The sequence below is a fragment of the Mirounga leonina genome, unplaced genomic scaffold (assembly GCF_011800145.1).
Source record: "Mirounga leonina isolate KUSES-001 unplaced genomic scaffold, KU_Mleo_1.0 Mir_351, whole genome shotgun sequence".
Taxonomy (NCBI): domain Eukaryota; kingdom Metazoa; phylum Chordata; class Mammalia; order Carnivora; family Phocidae; genus Mirounga; species Mirounga leonina.
Window position 1 is genome coordinate 1 of NW_023270698.1, and position 10,913 is coordinate 10,913.

The following is a 10,913-nucleotide window of genomic DNA, read 5'->3' on the forward strand; positions in this document are numbered from 1 at the left end:
TGTTCCCAAAGAAAAACATCAACCTGCAGCGGTGCCTGGGACCTCTCAGTTCCTCCACCTGCCCCGCCGAAGGAAGAGGAGGGGAAGGAGGAACGTGTCCTCTAGGTGTCCCGAGCTGCTTGCCTGGCTGTGGCGCTGAACCGCTTTGCCGGGCCCCCTCCTGCTCAAACCCCACGGCCACCGGGCCTCCCCCAGCCTCCGTCTCCCAGGACTGACCTCCAAATTGGTCATGTAGCTGAGCAGGTCTCTGTCCTGGTCACCCATCACGGCTGATATCTCGGGGTGATTCAGGATCTGCCTTGGGTCAAGGAGCCTCGCCGTCGAGGAGGAAGAGAGGCAGGAGCAACCCAGCCCTTCCCGGCTGAGAGCAAGGGACCCGAGCAGCGCATGTGCAGAACCACCAGGCACCGCCGCCCTCCCAACGTCCTCAGCTCCTGCCCTTTCTTCCCACCTGCTCAACCCTGGGGAGTCCCTTGGCTTCCAGCACCTCTGAGGCTGCCTGCGCCCGACAGGGCAAGGCCAAGGGCCTGATGGCTCCCCGTTCCCACGTGCCCCTGGCCTGTGCGTGCGGCCTGCCGGCAGTCACTGCTTTGCATGGCTGGACGTGCTCCATCCCACTCTCACGGCCGTGTGTGCTTGTGTGTTGGCCTGAAGCCCTGTGCCTTCGCGGGGCCTCCTGTGCCCACAAGGGGCCTCTCGGCTCACCTGGAGCATGGCTGCGCACCAACGGTGCAAAGGGTGGTCCTGGCAGAGTCGGCGAGAGAGGGAGGGAAAGGGGTAGGCGGGGGCAGGAGGGAGAGAAGCAGAGAGAGAGGGACAGAGAGGCCCCACAGAGGGAGGGCAGAGAGGAGAGAGGAAGAGGGCACGCAAGGACACACAGGGGGAGAGAGAGCCAGGGAGGGAAGGTGCGTGTAGGCGCCTGGGCCTGGGGCCTCGGCCTGCCTGCGTCGGGCCGGTGGAGACAGACTTTGCAGCACCTCTGCGACGCCGTGTCTGGGTTCCTGCGGTCTGCTGAAGCGTGGCGGCCCGCTGACTGACCTTGCAACTCGCGTGCGTGCGCACGAGATTGTGGGTCTGCTCTGAGCCAACGGTGTGCGTTGGGCTACACTAGATGTCCAGGAGTCTTGAGCCGTGTTGCCTGAACCCGGCAAGACAGTTGGGACTGCTGCAGCCCCAAAGATTTACCCGCAGCTTCTGCTCAGACATAGTCTGGACAGCTCTCAGCTCCTGCGTTCTCACGCCCGCCCCGCCCCGCCCCGCCCTCCTATGCTGTGCATTATAGGGATCGGGGGGCCCACCGCCACCCAGGGGAGCGTGGGAGAAGGGCCCTTTCCGCCAGCGCTCCTGGCCGTGGCCGTGCCCGTGGCCGTGGAGGTGGCCGTGGCTCTGCTGCTGCCCTCCTCCCGGGGCTCCTCCACAGCAGCCAAGCCCCACCTGCAGGAGGAAGGATACGGCCTGGGCCCAGAAGCCAGGGATGCACTGGATGATAGCTCTCCGTCGATTCAGGTGAGAACTCCGCTTCTGATTCATTCTGCGCTTGAGTCGCAAGCGGGCCCTGGTCGCTTGGGCATGCACAGAGTCGAGCGCTAACTGAACATCCTCCAGCGCGGCAAGTGGGGCCCCGGCTATCTCGGGACCCGGCACTGGCTCTTCCTGAGGCAGCTCCTGCTGCTGCTCGTCCTGCTCTGCTCTCGCCGGCACCTCGGCTTCCAAGGCCACGACCTCCACCACCGCCATGATATCCTCCACCACGACGACCAACTCCGGCCCCGGGCCGGCCTCGTCTCTACCCCGCCGGGCCTCAGCCTCCTGCACAGCCTCTGCCGCCATCCCCCCCGTCCCTAGGGCCGGCGACGCCCCCACCCCCTCCCGGCCCCCTCCGTGGACCAAGGTGGTCCATGGTTCCGCGGCAGCCCCGCCTTCACCGGAACCCGCCTCGCTCTCCATGGGGCCGTGGACCCGAGCCGCCGCAGCCACAAAAGGAAGGAGCGGGAGGAGCAAGGACGAGGCTCCGACAAGCCGCCCGGTAGATGGAGCTCTGGCGCCCAGGGCCGGCAGCGGGCGCCTATGAGAGACCGCTTGCCTGGGGTACGCATGCGCACAAGGCTTGGGGCCAGGGGGCGTTGGTGGCGCGGGGGGAGCGGCGGAAGGGGGCGGTGCACGCATGCGGTGGTGGCCTAGGGCCCTGAGCCATGCCAGGGACACTGGCCGGCCCTCGGATCCAAGCACTGCCAGGGCGGTGGGCGTGGTCACCGCCGGCCCCGCCCCCAGGCGTCGCGGGAGCCAGCCAGACACCCAGGGAGACCGCCGGTGCGCCTCCTCCCGGGTGGCCTCCGTGCCTGGACACTGGCCGTTTTCTTTGCAGACACCTCCCAGGTCATTCCCGGGAGGTCCCTGCTATCACACACCTCGTGTTCACCTTCTCAACACTTCCACTGCCAGCACGCTGCAGGCAGCGGGGAATTCCAACCCAGCGGCTCAATAGGGCGACCGTGCGTCGCCCGGCAGCCTCCCGTGTCCCCATCTCAGTCACCCCGCGGGAAAGCCCTGCATCATCAGCTGGTGCTCCAACCACAGCCACATGGCTGTGCTCATGGCTCTCCCCCCTTGCCCCGCCCGGTGCGGGACGGAGTCAGGAGGCCGCCCAGCAGGACCTGGGATGCAGGGACCGCCCCCCTGCCCGACGACGCCCCCGCAACGACCCGCCTCTCCCTGAAAAGAGAGGAACCGCACACAGAGACCTGGCCTGAAATAGGCAAGGAGACAAGGTCCGAGGCCCCCGCGTGCTTACACAACTACTAAGCACACCACCGGTGACATCCCGGATTGGGACACGGTGCCTTGCTCATGGACCGCGCATGTAGCCTAAGGAGGAACTCTGGGTGTGTTCTTTCGTCAAAGGCACCGCTACGACTCGCTCCCAACGTCATCTCCTCTGCCCGCCCCTTCATCTTTGCTTTCTCCCTCCTTGGCGGACTTGCGCGCTCCCTTTCTCTGTGTCTTCCTTCCCGCCTCACCATAAGCGCCAGGGATGTCCGAGCTCCAGCGTAAGGGTGCACGGAACCTGAATTTTTTTTTTATTATTATTTTATTTCTTCATTTGAGAGAGGGAATGAGGGACTCGATCCCGGGACTCCAGGATCATGACCTGAGCCGAAGGCAGACGCCCAACCCACAGAGCTCCCCAGGTGCCCACGGAGCCTGCTTTTATCGGCCTTCCTGAGGTGCTGTGGCCGGTGGGCGGCTCTGCTGTCTTGGGTGCCTCAGCTCTGCTGCAAGTTCTTCCTTGGTCTGTCTGTCACTGAGTGCAGGACCAGCCCGGGAGGGGACGGCCAAATGAGCATCGGCAGGCAGCACACCGTGCCCTTTCTCCGGTACACACGAGGTCCTACGGGACCGCCCCACACCTCACGCCGCGGCACCCCAGGGAGGCCAACGTGAACGTATACGATGCATGCCACCTGAGGTGTCCGGGAGGCCCAGGGGGGATGGCAAGGCCGAGGGCGTTGGCGTTCATCTGTCGGACGGTCTCACGGGCACGTAAGCGAAATGGGACAGGGCGCCCGTGGGGGAAGGGGCCGTTTGGACCGGAAGAGGCAGGAGGAAATCCCTGTGGGGTTAAGTGCATCGTTTTGGTCGGTAGCACGTGACACTGTTTCAAACCCTACTTTCAACGCAAACGGAACACTGTAAGGATAAACACGCACGATACGGTACGGGCAGCGCAGGTCTTCGCCGGGCTCACCAACCATCAGTAGCCCAACGCCCTCAGTCCCCGCTCCCGCCCGCCCACCCGTTGCGGGAGGACGGGTTTCCGATCCCGAAATGGGAGAAACGAGGTCCCATCCACAGGCAGGCGGACTCAGGGACAGGAACTCTCACAACACACACAAGTCAGGCCAACAGCCCGGCAGCTGGAGCAACGCAGGGATTCGCAATGCCCAAGGCACTTCTGGAGGCCCAGCCGTGCCCGTCCGGGGCTCAGGCACGGAGGCGAGAAGCCAGACCCGACGGCACAGGAAGAGCCAGGCCAAGACCCGCCAAGGCAAGGCACGCTCAGGAAGCCAGAGAAACACGGGCAAAGTGGGACGCGCGCGATCCACGCTTTACGCGGACAAGAACGCAAAGATCCGGAGAGGCCGGGTTCCGACGCACGTGGTTCAGACCCACGGAGCCACAATGCTCGTCCACTCCTGAGGCGGTCCTCTGCGATCACACAGCACTCTGGGGTACAGCACTCTGGTTCCCTAAGTAGCCGGCTCCTTGGCCGCGCCGCTTCGAGGAAGGAAGTGGTAGACCAGACGAAGAGTGCTGGGCAGCAGGGCAAAGTTGGTTCGGCCAGAGTCTAAAGCTCCCCGAGAGGGCTTGCGGGTTCCCGTTCCGATTTCGCGGGGTCTCAGAGGCTCTTTCCAGGACTTCGAGAGCGGGCCCCCTGTGGATTCGCTGCCAAAGTGCTGCCAGTCAGGGCTTTCATCACGCCCCCGCCTCCCGTGCTCATGGGCCTTGTGGGCTGACACCTGGAGACTAACTGCCTCAGCTTGGGACAGCGACCACTGTTCCCTGGTTCGTGCCTCTGTTTCGGGTTCTGCTGCCAAAGTCACCCCTGCAGAGGCTGCTGGACAGGATGCTACCGTGGTCTTGTCTGAGCGGTCTAACGGGACGCTAGTGCGGTTTTGGTGAGCTGTCCCGGCTCCCATTTTTCCTCCTGTGGACGCTGGCCCTGATGCCCTCTGTGTCCAGTTGGCTCCTGACATCTGGGGTCCCTGACGACCCAAAACATCCCACCCCCCCCCGGACAACCCGCGCCTCATCCTTCCGTCCGGGCCGGGCTTCAATGGCACACCGTTCCCCGAGCGCTGGCGGGAGATGCTAAGAGTTGGGGGCCCTCTGCCCAGCTCTCCCCCAAGCTTTACGTCCTCGACAACACCCTATCAAACGGCACGAGCGTAGAGGACTGCCCTGCGGTCCCCCGAAATGGCAAAGCCTCGGAACCCTTCAGGCTGTGCACCCACATGGGAGCTGTCCCGCTCCCACTTTGGATGATGAGGTCACACTTTCATCTGAGCAGCAGAAGCAGGGCCAGGTGACAGCAGGCGGGAGCCCCTCTAGGGGACACCAGCTTTTCAGACCAAGACGCTGAGAAGACGGGTTTCGCCCGCAGTCCCGGAGAGCCAAGCCTTCCCTCCTAGTGCCTCCAGGAGCCTCCGCCCGCCATGGAAGGGCCACGGCTAGGTCGCAGAGATCATCCAATCCACAACCTGACTCCGAACAGGCGATCCGTCCTGCATATCCCGAAAGGCACAAGAAACCTCTAGGCAGTTTGACTGCCAAACCCTCGTGCGGGAAAGAGTCGCCGCAGTTCCCGGGAGTTGTGGAGCGGGGAGACCCACGGGGTGGGGCTTGGTGGGGTGCAGGAAGGTGAGTATGGCTCCGTCACCCTCAGGGCTGCTGCCCTCGCAGCCACTTTAGCTGGGGATGGAGAAGAGCCTCGTGGGGCAAACGATCCAAACTCCCCACTCTGCTGGCAGTGGATGCGGTCTTTTGCCAGCTTCCCGAAGCAGAGGCGTCTAGGGCAAGCAGACGCCCGCTCGGGGGAGGAGCACCCCAGGGGCTCACCTCACCGCCTCCCGGCTGAGGCTTGCGACAGGTACTCTGAATGCTCCAGGTCTTTCCGTGGACCTACGCAGAGAAGGCTAAGGGATATCAGCCCCGGGTGTCCTCATGGGACACACAGCACAGGGGAGTGTGGCCCGGCCCTTGCACTTAGCAACCGAGCTACGCCTGCCCCTCCCCTCGGTCTGCACTCGGGAGGACCCCACACGAGGTCCCTACGGAGAGAGGTGGCTAGGGATCCCGGGGAGGGTGGGTGCATGAGTGTGATTGTCAGGACATGGGAGTGAGTGAGGGAGCCTTCGGGTGGGTGGTTGGGTGCGTGTGTGCCCGAGTGAGTGACCGAGTGTGCGTACATCGGGGGATGGGAGTGAGTGAAAGAGTGTGTGTCCGAGTGAGTGACTGAGTGTGGGTACATCGGGGGATGGGAGTGAGTGAAGGAGTGTGTGTCTGGGGGAGTGACTGAGAGTGAGTGTGTGTGTCGGGGTGTGGCAATGTCTGAATGAGTGTGTGTGAGGGGGATGACTGAGAGTGGGCACCCGAATGCGCATCCGACGGGGTCTGTGTGTGTGTATGTTGGGGGGGGTGTATCTTTCCCCAACAACTTAGAGCCTCGCCCTGCCCCCTGTCTCCGAACGGGAGTGTTACCTTTTCTACCCTCCCACCTCCCTCTGTCCCCTCTCCCACCGTCCCTCCATACACCCTGATCCCCGCTCCCCAACATTGTTGCTGGTCCTCAGAGGCTGACCGTGTCAGCAAGAGCCTGTGCGCGTTGCTAGGCCTACGAAGAGCACCAGCGCTGGGTTCCACTGAGTAATGGACCTTGGGTTCTCCGCTCACCGGCCCCGTGGCGTGTGCAGTGGGTGTGTCTGAGGACACCCACCGGGGAGCATCCCTGGAGGACTGTCGTTGCCATCCACCGAACCTGTGTCCTAGACACGTTTGGCCCTAGCTCGTCGCTCCCTTTCCTTGCACTCCCTCAGTTCCCCTTGGAAGAGATGGGCCCCAGTTAGCTGGCCTTTGTCTCATTTCCTCTCCTTGCACGGCCGCACAGCACCCCCAGGGGAAGGACCTGGGCCCTCTGCGATGCTGGCCCGAGCGTGCGTGCCCTAGCCGTCTGGGCAAGCATACAGGCCCAGCCGTTCCACGGGCTGCCGATGCCCAGGCAGAGAAGTCAAACACTGACCCGAGGCCGCCGAGCTCAGGCACTCCGCCGACCCCCCTCCCCAAAAGGCCGCGCGCACCCGGGCGCCCGCGCACACACATCAAACGCACACAAACACATTTGACCTTGTTTATCCATCTTTCAGTATTTTAGCAGGGCTCGTGGGTCCTCAGTCTGCCCAAAGTTTTGCGTCGGCACCTGTCTTCATTTATTGCCCGCACAGAGAACCCGGGCCGACCACTCGGCTCCGTCTGAAGTGTTTGGAGTGCCGTCGGTCAAGTTCGATGCTCCCTCCTATTCAACAAGATCTTGACGCTCCCTGGGGGGGTTGGGACGGATAGACATATAGAGAGGCAGCCAAACACACACGCACACAGGGACACAGGACGAGACCCATGTGTACCTTCTCAGGGCCATAGTTATGTTTGCTTGAGTGTCTGAAGGCCCTCCCCGGGAACGGTGGTCATTCTCCCCTGCCACTCCCTGCCGCTCACCGTGATCGCCTTACCTCTGCTCCACCCTGGTAATAAATTAAAGTCTGCACGCTGGCCAGTGATCACGGCGTGCTTGGCGTGGGGGTGGTGTGCAAGGAGCCACCAATGGAAATGAAGGAGACAAGTGCGGTGACCAGGCCCACACAGAAAGGTGACGGGGCGCTGGGGTGAGCCTTTACGCCAGGATACCCAGACGTCTGTGCCAAGCGTGGCGGGAGGTGGCTTCGTTGGGACCAAATGGAAGGCGGTGCTAGGAGACCTGAGGGTGGGGCTCATGGCCAGGAAATGACATTTCCCACAAGCGCAGCTGCTGAGCCGGCTTTGCTTCTCCAGTTCTGCTCATGGACGCTGCCTGGCCCCGCCTGCCTCAAGCTTCCCCAGGCAGAACCCATTTGGCACTGCCCTTGTCCAGTCTCCCTGTGTCACGGTGATGCCCTTTGGACCCGCGGCCACGGCCTCTGAGAGTTCCTCTGAGCCTCAGGGACTCCACGGTTACAGCCCAGGTCCCCCGGGGCCCCACGGCGCACATGTCAGCGCCCACACCCTGCGGCCCTCACCTGTCCTCCTCTCGGGCCCTTTCCTGGGGCCTTCCCCCTGACGTGGTACTGCAGGGGATTGGACCACAGGTCGTCCCGGATGATCTCGCAGGGGAAACGGGGCAGGGCTCAGACGGCTCATCTTGCTTCCTGATCGTGGCAGACATGTGGGGGTGGTTCACAAACTGCTTTAAGTCAAGGACCTTGCGAGGGCTGGAGATGAAAGAGCTACAACCACAGAGCAAGTCTGGACAGCACCCGGCCCCTGCCTCCCCTCCACTGCCCAGGGCCGCCCACCCTCCACACGGGCTGCGTCAAGGCCCACTGGGCCCCGGCACGGGATGCTGCACATCTCGGCCCTAACACAGGAAGCTGTGCATCCCCAGAGACAGCCCACCCCCCCCCCCCACCGCCTCCGCTCATCTTCCTGTGCCGACCGCCGGACACAACGTACTCCTCTCCGGACAGCACGCCTTCCTGCCCCAGGCTGACCAGGTGGGCCCTCACACCTGCTCGCCGGCCGCGTTTCACCAAGGGGAACCCGTGCTTTGTCTAGAGCCGTTTTGTGGGAGGACGCCCTGCTGCAGCTCCTAATTGCTCCTTCTGAGCCGGACGTCTGCTCCAACTCCCCCACGGGACTTCCATTGCCTCGTGTGACATCAAGAGCACCCTGAGGCCGCCAGCCCCCACCCCCACCCAGAACGAGGATTTTGAGGCTCTCGGGATCACCAAGGCATGAGCGTGGCAAGCACCACCCGGCTGGGTGTGGCTGTGCGTGTGGGTGTGGGTGTGGGTGTCGGTGGGTGGGTGGGGGTTTCCCCAACAGAGGTATTTGGATACCCCACAGACCCCTCCCTTCTGTACCTCTTGCTCTAACCCCGCCACATCGGGCCCCCTCCATGACAGCATCAAGGATACAGCCCTGGCCCAGAAGCCCCGGATGCCCTGCATAAGAGCGCGAAGGTGTTCCAGGTGACGCTCCTGCCTGAGACAAGAGTAGGACCTGCTGGCTTGTTTATTCGCGGGCTCCAGCGCTGACTGCAGGGCCTCTAGAGCCTCGAGCGAGGACAGGGACGGAGCCCGCCGCACCTCTGGCTGTTCTTCCCCTCTCTGCTTCTCCTGCAGCTCCTGCACTTCTTCTTCCTCCTTCGGGCCCTCGTCCCTCCGGTCCTCGTGCTCAGCCTCCCCCTCAGCCTCTTCAGCCTCCTCCCCCTCCTCAGGCTCCTGGCACTCCCCAGCCTCCTCTTCCTCAGCCACGTCCTCTTCAGCATCCTCCTCCTTAGCCTGCTCCACCTCAGCCTCTTCCTCAACAAAATCCTCCGCAGCCTTGTCCTCCTCCTTAACCTCGGCATCCTCCTCCTTAGCCTCTTCCGCACTAGACGCGTCCACCTCTATAGCCTCCTCTCTGTCCTCCTTAACCTGCTCATCGTCCTCCTCAACAGACTCCTCCTCCTCCTCCTCAGCCTCCTCCTCGTCCCGCGCCTCAGTCCCTTCGCACCATTCCGCTCGCTCCCTCTGCTCAGGCCCCTCTTCCACCTCCGTGGCATCCTCCTCAGCTTCCTCCTCCTCCCGTTCCTTTTGAGATTCCGCCCCTTCTTCCTCCCCCTCTGCTGCACAGTCCAGGGCCGCCATGAGGTCCTCCAGCACCACGACCAACTCCTGCCCCGGGCCGGGTGGTCTCTGCCCTGCCGGGCCTCAGCCTCCTGCACAACCTCTGCCGCCATTGCTCCCGCACCTAGCGCACGCGGCGCCCCCGCTACCCCCTGGCTCCTGCCTCCCCGCGGGCCCGCGCCTCCTCACGGCCCCCTGCGAGGACGAAGGTGGTCCAGGGTTCCCAGGCAGCCCCGCCTTCCCCATACCACGCCTCGCTTTCCATCGGGCCGTGGACCCGAGCCGCGGCAGCCGCGGAGCCAAGAGCGGGAGGTGCGAGCCCCCGGCTCTCACAAGCGACCCGGCAGGTGGAGCTCCGGCGCCCAGGCCTGTGGCGGGCACCTATCAGAGGCGGCGTCCCTGGGGGGCGCGTGCGCACAAGTGCTTGGGGCCAGGGCACGACAGGGTCGCGGGGCGGTGGGTGGGCTGCCACGCAAGCGGCCTTGGCGGGTGGGCGGCTCGGCGGCTCAGAGCCACGCCCAGGACGCTGGCTTGCCCCCGATCCAACCCCTGGCAAGCAGGGGGGCGTGGCCGCCGTTGGACCCGCCCCCCGACCTCGACCCCACCTGAGCCAGCCAGGCATGCACACACACTCAGATCACAGAACACACACACGTCCTGCCCCTAGGTATGCACACTGGCCCGTGCAAACACACACACCTGTGCTTGCAAACACACGCACAAGACACACACAAGGTCGCCGGCACATCCATACACACTTGGCCCTTCACTAACAAACACACCCAAACACACACACACACAGGCAAAAGTCACACACGATCTTAGGCACACATCCATTCACAATTGGCCCTCACCCAGTCACACGCACACACACCTGCCCTCAGGATACACACACGTCACAGAAACACACGGTCTGCGCCACGGAGGAATGCACACCGAGCCGCTCACACACGTGCTCATGGAAACACACACACACGCATCCCACACATAAGTCTCTGGCTCACAGGCATGTGCGCTGAGCTCACCAACACACACACTTGTGCACATGTAAACCCACACCTACAACACACACAAAGGTTCTCCAACACAGAGTACACAATTGGGCCCGGAACAAGACACAGAAACACACACACACACACACACACACAGGGCCCACACAGCACACAAACACTCAAGGAACACACACAGTCCTCATTACACAGGCAGATACCGCTGGACCCGCACCCACAGACATGCACCCGCACACGAGCTCATGCCAGCACACACACACTCAAAGGACGCACACCCAACATTTTTTGGCACACAGGTATGCACGCATGACCACCCAATACACACAGACGTGCTCATGCAACACACACACCAACCATGCCCACAATTTCCAACACAGAGGCATGAACAGTGACTACACACATGCACGCACACACACACCCATGCATACAATCCCCCAAGGGCCTGTGAACACACAGACACACAACAGACACCCTTGCACATGCCAGC

The 10,913-nt window shown here is 63.3% G+C and overlaps 1 protein-coding gene across 1 annotated transcript; it reads right to left on the reverse strand.

Annotated features, from left to right (window-relative positions):
* Positions 1-7: 7 nt before the first annotated feature.
* On the reverse strand, positions 8-9,437 carry LOC118026900 (testis-specific Y-encoded-like protein 1; the record flags this gene model as incomplete). Its single annotated transcript, XM_035029959.1, has 5 exons — positions 9,045-9,437; positions 5,617-5,679; positions 1,453-2,394; positions 217-294; positions 8-58 (listed from the first exon to the last, which is right to left on the reverse strand). Coding segments are annotated over exons 1-5 (1,527 nt in total), but the record flags the coding sequence as incomplete, so codon positions are not given.
* Between the last annotated feature and the right edge of the window lie 1,476 nt (positions 9,438-10,913).